The sequence below is a fragment of the Nesoenas mayeri genome, assembly GCF_963082525.1.
Source record: "Nesoenas mayeri genome assembly, chromosome: 1".
In the NCBI taxonomy this organism is placed as follows: Eukaryota; Metazoa; Chordata; class Aves; order Columbiformes; family Columbidae; genus Nesoenas; species Nesoenas mayeri.
In genome coordinates this window covers 86931808-86948359 of record NC_137541.1, presented here as the reverse complement: position 1 = coordinate 86948359, position 16552 = coordinate 86931808, and the positions used below count along the sequence as shown (strand labels likewise).

The window sequence follows — 16552 nt, the reverse complement described above, 5'->3', positions numbered from 1 at the left end:
CATTCAGGAACTTAAAACAGCAGCCTCTGAATTTCCCAGGCACCTGCAAACTCCATAACCTCCCAACTGGTCTGCAAGGGTGAGGGACTGTGAATATATGGAATAAAAGCAAAATGCTGGACACAGATGGTGGTGGGAGCTTGAGTCTGTGCACCAGGGGGGAGACATTGTCACTTGTTGCTCATGGAAATTTAATTAACAAGTTGTGGAAGGAGACTGAGCCCTAAGTGAAAGAAAACAAAGTAATTGCCTAGATGCCAGCTGCTTCCAGTAAGGGAGAGCACAAGAGAAAGTCAGGTCTGCCATGACTAACCCCTGGAAAACGTGGGAAGTCACTTTAAGAAAAAGCACCGTATGCTCATGGTTTCCTGCAGCAAAGCATCTCTTTTTTTTTTTTTTTTTTTTTTTTTTTGCTGTCCATGCACCAAATTGCCCCTGAAAGCAGAAGAGATATTTTGTTTATGATTTTCCACCCTGATGCAAAGACAATCTGCTGTCACTGTGCAGGGGATTAGTGTCCTGAGATGAGATTACATGGTAGCCAAACAGGAATTGAATGGAGTGGATATGGAGTATGGAAAAGCGCAGTGACCCTTTTCCTGGGAAGCATTAGAGCCAGAGATCAACCTGTGATCATGACATACACAGGCCTTGGTGGGAGTTGTGCACTGGAGACCCAAACTACGGTTCAGATGGAAGAAATTGATAGGGCCAGGGCCAATGTTGTGAGAGGTGTGTGGGTGATCCCCATGTCACTGTTGGCACAGGGCTCCTGCACCATCAAAAGGTAAATCTCCTCAATTTGAACCCAAGCACTTCCTTAACACACACGCTTGGTAAACCTGCATGGGCAACCTGTATTGCTTTCTGTCCTTCCCAGGGTCACAGGAAAAAGAGTTCCATGTGTGCATTTCAACTTCCCTCTCCCTGGTGGGAGGTCCATCACATCCTTTAGCACTCACACATCTGTCCCAATGATTCATGTGGGGTTGTTGGATGGTTCCTGCTTGATGGGAATGTATTGGGAGGTGATGGGTCAGTGTCCACATCTCTGGCTTGTTTTGCCCAAAGGTGGCTTGGGTGATTAGACTGATGGCCTCCTGACGTCAGATGAGATCCGTTAAAAGGTATTTATCTCAGGCTTGGGCCAAAGCCACGGGAGAGATTAAAAGAGATTGAGGCCAAGATAATCCCCTCGCAGCATCCCACTAAAGTGGCTGCCAAAAGGCATGCCACCAAATCTTTTGCCACCCTTGGCCCCTGTGCCCACTTCTGTTTTTCCCATGCAGAGCCCAGTTTGCTGCCCAGAGAGGATGTGAACCTGGCTCTGCCATGAGTTTTCTTTTGACAGGACCATCTTAGATGGCTCCATTGCTTTTCCTGCCCTGCCCAGGACATGAGTGGCATGTCGTCCCTGGGAAAACGGGGATTCCTGTGGACTGTGAGGTGCAGCAAGCCCTGCCCCAGTGGCTGATAATCCTAGCCTGTTCCGTCTAATCTTCACTTTATTAGTTTGTGTCTGATATAAACAGAGGGAGTCAAATCTGCCGGTGATGGTTTCCTTCCCTTCAGGAGCAGTATGCTACTCTCTCTTTTTACCCCTCCCCATCCACCTGCTTTGCATTATGTCCCAATCCGATTTCCCCAAGTCTCTGGTGTCTGATTTAATTTGCCTGACGCTGCTCCTGGAATCAGCCCTCCCCTAGCCCCTCCCGTCCAGAGCCTTCCAGCTCCCCATGGGGAGATCAGTCCTGGGAGAGACTGAGGAGCAGAGAGGCAGCAAGGGACTCGCTGTGTGGACAGGCAGAACTGACTGGAGACTGGACAGGGACAAGGGGCTTCTGGCTGGCAGGAAGCCGTTTTCAGCGAGTGAAGCAGGCCGTGAGGGTCCCGTACAAGAGGGACGGCAACCCACCTCGCCCTACAGATCCCGGTAAGGATGCTGCCTCGTTGCGAAGCCTGAGGTCACCTTGGTGAGCTTGGGGCACAGGGTTTCTTGATGTGATGCTATGGGGAGTATTTGTATGAGGTCTGATTTCCTATGCAGGCACCTGAGAATGTGGGAGGGAAGAAGTTAGGGTTAGCACTGAGAAGTCTTTACAATGATAAGGGGCTTTGCGCTGGGATGTGGTTGCTTGTGCTCCCCTTGGCAGGTAAATCTCGCCAGTTTCCAGACTGGAGCAGGAGGGTAACACCTCCCCAGGCAGACCTGGCACTCACTAGCTGTATGCAGTCCTGCATTCCCAATGCACCCCTGCGCACACCTTTTTGCAGTTGGCTGCTTCTCTGGTTGGAGAAGGACCCCTCAGAAAGCAAGGAGCAGAGCAGGGTAATATTACCCTGGCCTTTGATCTCCATCACAGGAGAAGGGGATCATCTCTGTATCCGGCTCTGGAAGGAGCCCAGGGTCACCAGGGCAAGTGTGTGAGGCCAGCCTGGGATTACACAGAGACCCAGGGACACTGCCTATTAATACTCAGGCCTTCCTCCTGCACCTTTCCCTTTTCTATTTACAGTTCTCCCAGCATCCCACAGAAGGACCACTCCCTTCCCAGGGTGGGGGAAGCTCCACAGAGGATAGGGAATAAGGGGGTTCACCTCCCCTTTCTTCCCACCCATCATTTGCACCCTGTCCCCACTAGGGACTGATATAGGTGGCTTGGCAGCACAGTTTCACAGGGTGCAGGACAGGGCCCCTGCCCTAGTACAGTGAAAGAGACACAGCCACTGCCCTGAAAAGCCATGGTGTGGCAGCAAAAGGCAGAAGGGGGATGATTCCAGACTCTCCTCATCCTCATGCCATGGTAGAGGCATTGGCTCTGCAATGAGCAGACACCCGAGAGGTCATGATGGGTCTGGTTACTCACAGACAGGAGTGCTACAGTGGGTGCCTCCAGCAAGTCTGTTGGAAAAGGCAGGATGGGGGAGAACTGTCACGTTGGAGAGCAGAAGTGAAATGTGGTTTCAAAAGACAAGAACTGTGAACTGGATGAGCACAGCCAAGGCAGAGCTCAGAAGAGGGCTGGCATGAACTGACTAAGCCCAGGCTCTGTTTAGCTGTGCCACACACCTCAGTGATGCTTGTAGTAAGCACAACTTTGTAGACCAGTGCTGGTGCCAAGTTCCTCCTGACGGCAGCTCTTTGCAATGCTGGGGAGCTGGCAGTGAATTGCTTTTTTAAAGGTGCCTAAGACTTGGTTTCCTCTACTGTTTAGCATCCATTTGAAAGAGCCCATACTTCCAGAAAGCACTGGGCATGCACACTTTAGAAGCCTTTCCTCTTAAAACAAGGCTGGGCAACTACCATGAGCAACTGTGAGCTGATCTGTGGATCCACAAGAAATGTGCATCCCTAAGGTCCTACTGGTCACAGCAGAACATGCCTTGGACAGACTCCAAGTTCCATTCCCCTTTCCTCTGTTTTCCTCCATGTGAATCCCCCATTTCCTGTCCTAAATTTACATGACGAGCTGCTCTTTTGCACACCTGTCATGGTCCTCCTGGGAGGCAGCTGTGCTCCAATGGGGACCAGGTAACTCGCTCTCCACAAATTGCACTGGGACGTGACAGGCAAAACTGGAGCTATTATTATCACTCATCTGTGGCTCCTTGTCCTTCTGAGGCTGAGAACAATTCCCACCTTCATTTAGAGTGTTCCCTCAAAGGGATTTAAGGGTTTGGACAAAGTCCTGAACCTGAGTGACACCTTCTCTATATTTAGCCCCTTTTATCCGTCCTCGACATTGTGCCCCTGCACTTTGATCTGCCTACCAGCTCTGAAAGCCCCTCATCTGGTTGTGCAATTTCACAGAGCAGGTACCGTGAACTGGCACTCCCACGTTAGTGCCAGCATTGAGAAAGAAGCACTCAGGGAAGGGAAGAGGATGGTATAAACTAGGAGAGATGCAAGGAAGACTGGGTATCTGGTGGGTGATGGAGAGGACATGTGTAGCCAGCTTTACCTGGGGCAGAAATTGCAAGTGAATGGAAGGAGGAGAGAAAAAGGCTCCTGCTTCCATGCAGGTCTGGGCAGAAAAAAAAGAAGAATGCTATGATGACAGTTTAAGGCAGGTGACTGGACAATTATCTCAGCCAATGCTCTATGAAATGGCAGCCTGGAGAGCAGAGAGCCGGTCCTGTTCCAGCTGAGAGGAAGCTTCAGGAAGGGTTTGCTGTGTAGAGACCAGGCTTTGGGGACCATGCAGAGGAGACTGGAAGGAGAGAATCAGAGGGAAGAGGTGGCCCACCAAGAAAAGGCAATCCAATGCTCTAGGGCTGATGGAGAGCAGGTGGGATCAGTCCTAGGGAAAATGGAAAAAGGGGAAGGTGTGGACAATAATAAAGTTATTCCCTGCCCTTGGGTCACAACAACCCCAGGCAGCGCCACAGGCTTGGGGAAGAGCGGCTGGAAAGCTGCCTGGCAGAGAGGGATCTGGGGGTGTTGATTGACAGCCAGCTGAATATGAGCCAGCAGTGTGCCTAGGTGGACAAAAAGGCCAACAGCATCCTGGCTTGTATCAGGAATAGTGTGGCCAGCAGGACTAGCAAAGTGATCATCCCACTGTACTCAGCACTGGTGAGGCTGCAGCTCAAATACTGCACTCAATTTTGAGCCCCTCACTACAAGCAAGACATTGAGGTGCTGAAGCGAGTTCAGAGAAGGGCAACGAAGCTGGTGAGGGGCCTGGAGCACAAGTCTGATGAGGAGCAGCTGAGGGAACTGGGGCTGTTTAGCCTGGAGAAAAGGAGGCTGAGGGGAGACCTTATCAATCTCTACAACTACCTGAAAGGAGGTTGTAGCATAGAAGGTGTTGGTCTCTTCTTCCAAGTAGCAAGTGATAGGAAGAGAAGAAATGGCCTCAAGTTGTGCCAGAGGAAGTTTAGGTTGGATATTAGGAAAAATTTCTTCATTGAGAGTGTTGTCGGGCATTGGAACAGGCTGCCCAGGGAAGTGGTTGAGTCACCATCCCCAGAGGTGTTTAAAAGATGCATAGATGAGGTTCTTAGGGACATGGTTTAGTGCCAGTGTTAGGTTAATGGTTGGCCTCGATGATCTTAAAGGTCTTTTACAAACAGAATGATTCCATGATTCTGTAATGGCAGGCCTGGTCTCCACAGAGTGGCTAGAAGTTTAGAGCTGCCACTTGGTGTGCTAAGAGGCAGTGACTAGAGCTGGACACAGCCTCTGCATCTTTTCTGTGTGCTGAAGCTGAGAGGCAAACACCACAAGATAAGGAGGATGTACAGCCTCCTACTGACAGCAGCAAGGCCTTCTCCAGCATCTCCCCAGTCTGTCAGTTAGCTGAGAGATGGTGTGGGGTATCTGACTCTTCCCAAAGGAGTAGAAGTACATGCAGGTGGGTTTTCATGGCCAACATCACTTATCTAGGTGCGGATATGTATCCTTGCTGGAAGGAACCTCCTCATCACTGTTCTGTCAAAATGAGAGAAGAAAAAAAAAAAAACAAACCCAGTGGAAAGGGCCCAGCTCAGTTGCTGGTCTGTCCCCATCCTTCAGCATAGCTGAGGTTGGTAGCCCCAGGCCACTGCTGTGGCCTGGGCCTCCAGGCCCTGATGGTGCAGCCCAGGGCTCGTCTCTTGATCCTTTACCATGTGCTGGGGCCAGTAGTCACATTCAGTGCCTGGTCAGGGAGCAGGGAAGAGGCAGCAGTACTGTGCATTCAGGTTTGCAGGCAGCAGGTACAAGTCTCCCTCTGCAAAGCATAGCTTATCACTCTGGGATAAGCTCATGCCTCATGGGAGCTGGGGGAAATGTTTATCTCCTTGTCTTTCCTACACTTAAGCCATGCCTCAGGAGTCACTGGCCAAACAGAAACTCACACTGCCTAGGGGATCAAAGGAAAGCCACAAAGATGTTGAGGGTAAAGGATTCCGGAAGGAAACTCAATGACCTCTACAAAGCAGTGAGCAGTGGGACTTGGGAGATACCTGCATGTGCTTGTCCACAGCAAGAGAGCAGCCTGACACGGGAGGATATAAAGCCCTGTTGGCTGGAAAAAACAAGGCCTTCAGTCAACAGTCCAGAGAGGGGCGGGGGCGATGTGACTCACAGGGACTAGGGGAATTTCTGCAGATGCTGATAGAGCATTTTTTGGCCTTGAGGCAAAGTGCTGTTCCTAATGATGAAGAATGCCTGGAACACATCTGGACACTCATATCTACCCAGGAGAAAGACTGAAGCAACAAAGACAAGATTTGTCCACAAGACTGGGAAATGCTAAAGTCACTGGTGAAATTTAAGTGCATGTAACAAGAGAGAACAAAACAGAGATGCTGTATAATCGTATGGTGCACCTGTGTCTTGAATATGGATTACAGTTCTGGTTCATTTTTGTCTCTGCAAAAACGCATCACCTATACTTTGTAAACAACTGAAAAGGCCTTAGAGAACATCGTAACAGCTTACATGGGAGGAATTACTAAGTGTTCTCTTCAGTATGGAAGAGAGGTGAATGCAGACAGATATGACAAAGATCTATTAAAAAAACAGGTGATGCTGTTGAGTAGAGACCAGTTATTTGCTGATGCTTCCAACTCAAAAGCTAGGTACCACCAAGTGGAATTAGTGCCATCCAGGAGTAGCCAAACTTCTTCACAGAGCATGCCACTAAGCTGCCACTAAGCATGCCACTAAGTCTTCACCATGGAGGATGCTGAATTTCAGCATGGGTCCAAAAAGCTGTATGGGCAAAAGCATAGAAGAAAAGTTCATCAAAAATTTGCATACAGTAATGCTCCCTTTATCTTTGAAAGCTGATGAAAAGCTGGGGCTAGGAAAGTAGGAGAAATACAATACTATTGTCTGCTTATGTTATTCTTAGATCATTCCCTTGGTACCCACTTCTTCTTCTTGTGAAACTAGAAGGCAACCCTGACAGAGCACCTCAACAGCCCCTAGATTTTGTTGGTGGTAAAAGAGGTGGTAAGAACTGACTGGTGATGCTTTTCCTAGGACAAATGATAGGAAATAGCCACTGGTCTCCCCTCATCAAGCTTTCTACTCCTGGAGCTGAATGAACAGCTTGGCTGTAGACAGGGAGAAACTGACAAAGAGGACCCAGGACTTGGTAGGGCCTGGAATTGGAAGGTTATAAATAAGATGAGTGGACAGGTGCAGCCAGAACCTCAGCAAGAGATTCTGGAGATCTTCAGCTTCCCAGTGTAAGTATAAGCAGCATACAAGACCAAATGGACCTCTGATCAAGCCCAGTACAAACTTTTCAAATGTTAAGGGCTTTGACCAGATACATCATGACATTACCAATCTCAGCCATGAAATGGTTGCTAAGTCCTTATCAGAGATGCATGCATTTGCATACTTGATCAGTCGTATATTAGTGCCCTTTCTATCTCATACCTTTCTCCTTTGATTTGTCTCCCCAGAATCAAGGCTGCCCCACGTGGAGGAGCCACCCCTAGGTCAGAAATATGGGGGAAATGGAACAGATGAAGCAGGAGGCTGAGCAGCTGAAGAAGCAGATTGCGGTAATGCTGGCAACAGTCATTAAACTGCTGAGGCAGTGCCCTTGTGTCCAAGTTCTCCTCCTCAGCCACAACTTGGAGTTGAGTTTTCATCCTTGGAGCCCTCTGCAGTTCTGCACCTCCCTTTAAGTGCTAATGCAGATCTGCATAGCATGGTAGTGGGAGGCGGGGGAGAGGAAGGGAGAGACGAGGCGACTCTACAACAGTGAGAAGGAAGTGGCCATGGATGTTTTGTCTGCAGAGAGTGTAGCGTGTCCCTGGGACCTCCTCAGTCTGCAAGGCAGCCTGTGTTCTGCCAAGCAGGAGTATCCATGCAAAGGGTGCAGTATGGGGAACTGGATGCTGAAGAACTTTTGGCTCACCTTCCTGATGTTTGACGGGTGCTGAGTTGCCCTGATCACAGATCAGAATCCCCTTGTGCTGGCTATAATCCAAATACAGCAAAGCCACAGTTCCTACCTCTAGCAGCCACCAGGCTCTTGGTTATGCCCCTGAATTTCATGTGCCATTGCCTTCATCATATGGCTTTTATTTTTCTGTCTCATTTGCTCTTGTCTCTTCTCTAGGATGCCCGGAAAGCCTGTGCAGACACAACACTTGCTCAGGTAAGGAACAGGGCTGGCTGGGCAGGTGAGTGTGTGGGGAGGACAGCTAGCTCCAGACCAAGGGAGACCATCTACAGCTGGGAAGCAGAGTTAGAAGGCAGAGATGTGGGGAGGAGTAAAGCTCCTGTCAGACCAAGATTAATTCTTCCTCTCCTCCTCATCTTTCCTCAGATTGTGTCTGGAGTAGAGGTCGTTGGCCGCATTCAGATGCGGACCCGAAGGACCCTGCGTGGGCACCTGGCCAAGATCTATGCCATGCACTGGTCCACAGACTCCAAGTGAGAGAGATGCTGCTGATTTGCTGGGTGCAGGGCAGCGCATGGGTATGAAGGGCAGAAAGGCTCTGACGGGAAGAGAGCTACTAACATAATCTTGTTCCTCTCTCACAGACTTCTGGTCAGTGCCTCACAAGATGGGAAACTGATTGTGTGGGACACATACACAACGAACAAGGTAGGAGTCAGACAGCTGCAGCAAATCGGGATGCTAGACCTTTGGAGGTAGTGCCCTCGCCCTGCTCTCTCTCTGCTGCCACAGTCCTGACACGGTTTCTTGTCCTCCCAGGTACATGCCATCCCTTTGCGTTCTTCCTGGGTCATGACCTGTGCCTATGCACCCTCAGGCAATTTTGTGGCCTGTGGGGGCCTTGACAACATGTGCTCCATCTACAACCTCAAGACTCGTGAAGGCAATGTCAAAGTGAGCAGGGAGCTCTCAGCCCATACAGGTGTGTGCACTGCCTGCCTGCAACCTGGGTGCCCTCCGCTTCCAAACCTGCCCCGTTTCTCACATTTCTGTTTTCCCCCTTCCCAGGTTACCTCTCCTGCTGCCGATTTCTTGATGACAACAGTATTGTGACTAGCTCTGGAGATACCACATGGTGAGTGTTATCTTTTGCTTCCTAGCGACATGACCTCTGGCTCTTGGAGGCATAGCTGACATCAGCAAGTGCAGTCCTTTTGTTCTGCAGCTCTCCACTCTCTAAGGACCAGTTGCTTCTGCACAGGGAAGCCATGCAGAGCAGCTTAGGAAGCCAGATCCATTCTTCCTCCCTTGGCAGAACAGGTTCTCCTTGTCCTGGTTGACAACACATCAAGATGCAGATCTATTGTTGAAGTAGTATGGACCATGTCATCAGCTCTTACAATGCAATGTGTCATTTATGCTAGGACACAAAACATCACAAATTTATGTGAAGCCCAGACACACACTCCACTTCTTAAGTCTTACCCACTGTGCAAGGGACACCTGCAAAGCCAGTGATCCTTTGACTCCTGGCTCTCAGGTCTCGCTGTGCTGTGACTCTGAACAGTGCTGAGTCTTTATTCACCTCCACCCTGTTCCAATAATTGCTTTGGAAGAACCTCTTGACTGAGGATGAGTCAGGATGTGGCATTTCCATCAGAGGTCAAGGTTACATGGGGCTTGTTTGCCTGATTGTAGTGTGGGATCCCAGTGAACATGGCTTGTACATCCTACGAGCATGGATATGACAGACATTTCTCAGCTGTGAGTCCCTCTTACCTCCTCTCAGTATTCCCTTCAGCTGTTGCAGTTATGGGAATACAGTCAACCTCCCACACTCCCAGCCTTAGTCTCTCTCTACTTTAGTAAAGGTAGGAAGATATCTCCAGCTGCATATAGCTGACTCCAGTGATACTCTCACCCATTTTCCAATGCTGTAGTCAGGCTCATGGCTTCCATTCTTGTGTTTGCAAGTCAGACAGCTCTTCAGCCCAGCTATAGATCTGGTTTGCCTGGGTTGGCTCTGAGAAGCTCTTATCTCTCCCACAGCGCACTCTGGGACATTGAGACAGGGCAGCAGAAGACAGTGTTCCTGGGTCACACTGGAGACTGTATGAGCTTGGCCGTCTCCCCAGACTTCAAACTCTTCATTTCTGGGGCTTGTGACGCTACTGCCAAACTGTGGGATGTGCGGGAGGGCACCTGCCGTCAGACCTTCTTGGGGCATGAGTCTGATATCAACGCCATCTGCGTATGTATGCTGTCTGCACAGTGGTGGGGAGGCAAGGAAAATGGATGGTGGATCAGCTCTGAAACAGTCTCGGGACAAGCTTGAAATAAACTGTCATGGCTGTGTTGGGAACAAGGGTCTCAGGAGAGCTCAGCCTCATGATCCAGCCTGAAGCAGGGAGGGCCTGAGTTTACTGAAGTTTGGAGGCTGGGTCTTCCTGAGCATCAGGGGACAAAAGCATCTAGGACTGACTCAAAGCACTGCTTGAACCCAGCCAGCAGACTGTGATCTGTGGAGCTCAGCACCCTAATATGGATGCTGCTGCAGCTTTGCTCATAGCAGCTGTTGAGAACCATGACTCAGGCATGCTCCAGGAACCCTGGGGCAAGACAAATGTGAGGCAGCAGGAATATCTAACTCAGCTGAGGATCTTCCCTCCAGACAGCAGAAATGGGAACCTGGGATCATAGGGAGATCTTCTGAAGGTGAAATCTTCACAGGAGGCAGCACAGATATGTAGGGGCAAGTATTGCCCTCGGAGGCAAGGATTCAAACCAGAACCCTAGAGGTGGCAGGACATGAAACGTGTCAGTTTAATCCTGCTCAGCTAACCAAATGAGTCTGCCATTTTCCTGCAATGTCTACTGCTTGAACTGCCCTCCACTGACTGCAATTAGTACAGCTTTTCTCACCTGTCCCATGGCTACCCTGCCAGCCGTATCATTTTCTGCCATACCTGCTCCTGAGGAGCTCTTTTTTGCTTCTCAGAGCAAGGACGCAGAAAAAGAGCGTGTATGAGAAGGCTGATGTAGGAGGATCAAAAAGAGGAAAGCTGTCATAGCTCTGATTTGTGCCAGACCCCATCTGGGGATAATGGGTGGACACTTGTCAAGCCCTAAACTAACAGTTGGAATTACAAAGAAAATAATCCTCCCTCAAGCACTAGGACATTTTGCAATAGCTCCAGCCCTTAGGTCATTTGCTTTCTTGAGGTGGAAGGGTTTACTAGGTCTTAGGAGAAGCATCAGTCTCCCCCTTCAGCAGACTCAGCTTTTATGATCTGGTGCCTTGTCCCACTAAGTTTTCCTACCCCTGTGGTGTCCTGGTGGTTAGCGAGGAGGTGAAGAATTGAGAAAAACTGGAAGGCACAGCCTGATTAAAATCTGATGTGTGCCCTCCTCAGTTCTTCCCTAATGGTGAAGCCATCTGTACCGGCTCAGATGATGCCACCTGCCGTCTCTTTGACCTCCGGGCAGATCAGGAGCTCATAGTGTACTCTCACGAGAGCATCATCTGTGGAATCACATCAGTAGCCTTCTCCCGCAGTGGGCGCCTCGTGTTTGCTGGGTATGATGACTTCAACTGCAACATCTGGGACTCCCTGAAAGCAGAGCGTGTGGGTGAGTGCCTCCTGGATGCCCCTCTTTTGTTCCCTATAAGGTCTTCTGACCCTACCAAGGCAAGGAAAAGGCCTTTATTTTTTATAAAAAAGACACATCTTATACTGACTGAAACCAAATAAAGCTCCCTCACTCTTAAGGAGCACATCATAAGTAGTACAACTATATTTTTGGTAGAAGAACTATTGGCTTTGATGTTAAGGAAGTCTAGCCTTTAAACAACATTGCTTCAAGGGAGAAAAGAGCATTAAGGTTCCTATTAGCTAAAACTGCTCACAAGCACCAGTAGTATTTCCTACTTTCTCCTAGACTCTGCTGTTTGCCAGTGCCAGCTATTCACAGTACCACTTGGTGGCCAGGTACCAAGCTGAGCATCTGTGGAAACTCTGTGATGCTCATACACAGAATATACCCAAGTGCCTTTTTTCTTTCAGATGAAAATCTGAAAATGTATAATGCAGCCCATCACCAGCATTGCTATTTCTCAGCCTTATCAAGAATGACATTGTTTCTTAGTCCTACCATTTCTCCAGGGTGAAAGTGGTTGTATGAACATTCAGCTAGCCAGACCTTCCCAAGAACATCATTGTTCTTTGGCCAGTCCCATGGGTGGTGGTTGTATGCCACAAATGTTCTTCTGCATGTTTGTTCTTACTAGCCATGTACTGATTGTAGCAAGTTGTGCAGGAACAGACAGCACAATGCACACGGGTGTAGGTATGCAGCTTACAGTGTGTCCTCAGCACACTTAACCCCTTCATCTCTCCCAGGCCCCACTACTTTTCCTGATCTCTATTCTTTCCCTCCATAGGAATCCTTTCTGGCCATGACAACAGAGTGAGCTGCCTGGGCGTGACAGCAGATGGCATGGCTGTTGCCACTGGCTCCTGGGACAGCTTCCTCAAGATTTGGAACTGAGGATGGCAGCAGAGAGGGAAAGAGCAGGGGAAGCATGGCACACAGCCTGAGCCCATGCAAACAGAAATGCCTACCTACCACTCCCGCTTGTCTCTAGACGCAGGTCGCTAGTAGGGGTCTCCCAGAGCAAAAGGGAAAGGAGAGGCTGGGGAAGTGGAGCAGGGAGAGCTGGGGAGCAGCACACACACTGGCCCTCCTCCGGCAGTTTCCAGCTTCATGCAGGCCTGAAGACCTGCAAAATACTGTTCTTTATGTCTCAGAATGTTACAGTGCAGTTCAGACACCTTGCATCTTCAAACACCTCTACCCACATTGACACTCATTGTTCAGAGGACCTCTCATGCAGCACCTTTGTCCCAGGCTAAGCTCCATCCCTGATTAAACTCTACCTAACTTCTCTGTGCAGCTGTCCTTTGTCACTGTAGACAGCCTCAGAGATGTACTGAGTTTGAGATTCCTATTATGCAACATCAGACAAAAAAAGGTAGTGTAAATTTGGCTCATTTTCCATTGGGAAAGACTTAGCTCAAGTCTTATCTATGCATAAATGGGAGAAAGTAGCCCTCAGACCTGCCAGAACACCAAGGAATATTATATTTATTCTCATCGTTTGCTTCCTGCTGTTTCTTCTCTTTTTGCCTCACTCCTGCATTGTGTGGTGACCCTGTCTAACCAGTAGCCATCGAGTCCTGTTCTGAAGTCTGTTATAGATCATCATAGCCCAAACTAATAAAACAAGCTCACACAAACGCTGCAGGCTGTGTTCTTTCCAGCATTACAATGAGCTACTTCCAGCACAACATTTCTATGAACACTGCCTACTGACCCCTTTCAGAGAACATTTCATCCACAGGCCTTGCTGTACCTCAAAGTCCCCAAGGGAGGGTATTCCTCACCTGTGTTTTAATTGAGAAGAGGCTGTTAGCCCCAAGGCTTGCTGTCCTGGAGTTGGGAAGAGGGCTGAAAATGCATCCTTGCAAACCATGGAGATTAGAGCTCAATTACAAGACACAACCATTATATCCAGCCCCTACTCGCCAATTCAGCCCCTAAATGACTTGGGAACATCCTGGGATCCCAAGGCTGTGGTAGGGAATGTTTAAGACCAACAAGGTACAGTGACTTTGCTATAGAAGATCAAGATAGTAATGCACAATACTATCTCATCCTATTTTGGACCTCACCCTCATGCCAGACCCTTGCAATAGGCTACAGTCCCTCGTACACATTAGTTTTCGGCTGGCAGAGGCGCAGCAGGACTTTAGAAGTGACACTAGATAGAGCAGTCTCCTGCAGAGTTGCAGCTTCCCCACCCACTCTATAGTACATAGACCCTTCTCAGCACAGGCCTATGGTGGCACATTACAGGCAGGGGGACAGAGACAAGTTTTAGGGCTTATGGAAGGCTGAACTCTTTGTTCCCGAATCCTTGTCCCCAAAGAAAACATTGCACTTGGCAAGCAGGGGACTCCTACTGTCCCATCAGGACACAGATACAGTCAGCAAAGGCTTAACACAGATTTATTTGCTACATATAAGAGCTATACATTAAGTCCATACAGTTGATATGTAATAAAATAACTGACGTCTGTACTGTACATAAGATATGCAAAGTTAGGAGAGAGAGAGTATGTTCTTTCCCCTTTCCACAACAGGATAGGTGAGAATGACTACAAGTCTGGAGTTTCAGTCTATAGCAGGATTTCTCACCCCTAGAAGACTCTCAAAACAAAGAAAATTACAGCAAGAACCTGCAAAAGAAAATCTCTAGTTCTCCACGAAAGGACACTGTTGGTTCTCTTTGTTCAAGTCACTCCAAGCACAGTTCCCGGATTTGAGGCTCCTGTTCAGATCCACTGTCACTTCCTTCTTCTCTCCAAGGTTCTCTCCCAACACATGCCTCTTACCCTAAAGAAACAGAAAACCAAACATATGGTATAAAACATAAGTTACTTAAGGGTTAGTTAGTTCTCAGTGGAACACATAGTTCATTTTCAGGCAATTCAGCTTTGCCTCTCTTGTGATGTCTAAAAGAAAGGATGCACTAAAAAGGGCAATATAACAGTAAGGCCAAAGATACAGACATTGAACAAGACTTGGAAGCATCTAGGGACAAGACTGAACCACAAAAAAAACCCCAAACTATTTCACAGTTCCAAACTGGGGCACTACAAAATATAAAAATTTAAGTACTTGGGTTTTGGTTGGTTGGTTGGGTTTTTTTTCCCAGACCATTCTCCCTCCCACAATATGACTCACTAAGACTTACCTGGCGAGGGGCAAGAGCACTGGGGGAATTATCATCTTGCAGGATGCTGAGGGGAGAGCGGCCAGTTCCACTGGAGGTTGCCATGATTTTGTTGTTGGTCTTGCGTCTTATGGGCTTGCTCCCTAGTGACAGAAGGAAGCACATCAGTGTACCACAACAAGGCTAGAGGCTCCTGGATTTTAAATAACTCCTGGCCTTTGTAATCTAGCTTGCTTTCTTGCACAGCAAAGACTGTTACCCAAGGACTTGGAACGGACCTCTGGATGTCACCTAGTCTAATGCCCTTGCTCCAGCAAGGCCACCTAGAACGGTTTCCTAAAACCACACACACATGGCTCCAAGAACAGAGACTCTAACCTCTCCGGGCAACCTACTCCAGTACTCAGTCATTCTCACAGTGAATAAAGGGTTTCCTGATGTCCAGATACAAGTTTGTGCCCATTGCCTCTTGTCCTGTCATGGGGTACCACTGAAGAGAGCCTGGCTCTTCCTTCCTTATAACCTCCCTTCAGGTATACATACTTATAATATGACGCTCCCTGAGCTTTCTATTCTCCATGCTGAGCAGTCCCAGCAATTTCAGCCTCTCCTTATATGCTTATATGCTTATATGCTCAGCACAGAGTTTTCTGAAACATGGTTTATATTAAAGACCCTCAGCATTAGCCTCACCATCACTCCCCAGCTCTTCTCAAAGAATAACTGCAAGACCCCACTGATCAGGCCTCCACAATTACAATCTTGTCTCAGATTAGGGAAGAGCTCATATTTATTTCTTACAGAGGTACATTTATACCTCTTGATTTTGACTACATATTGGAAACAGTTTTCTAGCTCCTGACAGAAATCAGTTTGATAAAAGACCAGTTCCCACAGGGGCTTCCCAGCTGCAGAGCTCCAAAGCCAAGCTATCTGAGGTGACAGGAGACAGCTGAACCGGGGGGAACAGACAGGGTCTCTGGAGGAAATCAAGCCTGGAGAAGGCACATGCAGAGGGTGTTGACCTGCTCACACCACAGACCGTGCAGCTCTCCAGGCACACGGGGCCTCATCACACCGAGCACTCACCTGAGGAGTAGCCGGGCCCGGCAGCGCGGGCTGCCCAAGCCGGGACGGCGCTGGGGGAGGGCGGCCTCTCCGCCCCTTCTTCCGAGGCGGCGGCCGCCTCCGGGGAGCTCGGCCGGGCCGGCTCCTCCACTGCCGGTTCCTCGGCAGGGCAGGCCGCTCCCGGCGGCGCCGGCCCTGGGGCCGCGGCCTCAGTCCCGAAGGCCTCGCTGAGCTGCTTCACCAGGCGGTCCACGCTGTCTGCCGAGGAGGGAGAGGCAGAGGACGGGATGAGTCGCCGGGACGCGCATCCCGCCCACCCGCCCGCTGCCCTGGGGAGGCTACACTCACCACTCGACACGGATCTCATGGGCGTGCGGTAGATACCGGGCGTGGGCGAGCGCGGGTCCCGCTCCTGGGCGATGCCCGCCGCCGGCTCGGCGGGGCCGGGCTGAGGGCTGCCCGCCGGGGAGCTCACCACCTGCGGAAAGGGCAGGCGTGGGGGTGGCGAGCCGGGGCCGCCGAGACGGGCGGGGAACCCGCAGGAGGACGCCTACCTCGATGGGGGTGCGCAGGATGCCGGCGCTGGGGGAGCGGGGGTCGCTGACGTGCGCCAGGTGCTTGTTGCGGGGCGCGGCGGGGGTGGCCGGGGCGCTGCCAGAGGCCCCCATGGCAGCAGGCGCTGAGCCGCGCTCGCACCCCACCCACCGCCGCGATTCAAATCTCCCGCGTGACGGGCGGCACCGCCCCATTGGCCCCGGCACGAAGGGAGGCCCGGCCCGGCCCGCCCCGCCCCCGGGACCGCCCCCTGCTGCCCATCTCCCGCGGGGCCGCCCGG

The 16552-nt window shown here is 50.1% G+C and overlaps 2 protein-coding genes across 3 annotated transcripts; one reads left to right on the top strand and one right to left on the bottom strand.

Annotated features, from left to right (window-relative positions):
• Positions 1–7449: 7449 nt before the first annotated feature.
• Positions 7450–12401, top strand: GNB3 (G protein subunit beta 3; the record flags this gene model as incomplete). Its single annotated transcript, XM_080363420.1, has 9 exons — positions 7450–7506; positions 8070–8108; positions 8280–8386; positions 8498–8561; positions 8673–8835; positions 8922–8988; positions 9903–10104; positions 11267–11483; positions 12295–12401. 9 exons carry the CDS (start codon positions 7450–7452, stop codon positions 12399–12401), a joined length of 1023 nt encoding a protein of 340 aa, XP_080219546.1.
• Positions 12402–14168: 1767 nt separating this feature from the next.
• CDCA3 (cell division cycle associated 3) lies at positions 14169–16470 on the bottom strand (the record flags this gene model as incomplete). Of its 2 annotated transcripts, XM_080345107.1 has the most annotated exons (5): positions 16272–16470; positions 16066–16195; positions 15739–15975; positions 14671–14792; positions 14169–14309 (listed from the first exon to the last, which is right to left on the bottom strand). In XM_080345107.1, exons 1-5 carry the CDS (start codon positions 16464–16466, stop codon positions 14169–14171), a joined length of 825 nt encoding a protein of 274 aa, XP_080201233.1. In that variant the 5' UTR covers positions 16467–16470. The 2 variants fall into 2 exon arrangements, with proteins under 2 accessions (XP_080201233.1, XP_080201234.1); XM_080345108.1 differs by lacking the exon at positions 15739–15975.
• Positions 16471–16552: the final 82 nt, after the last annotated feature.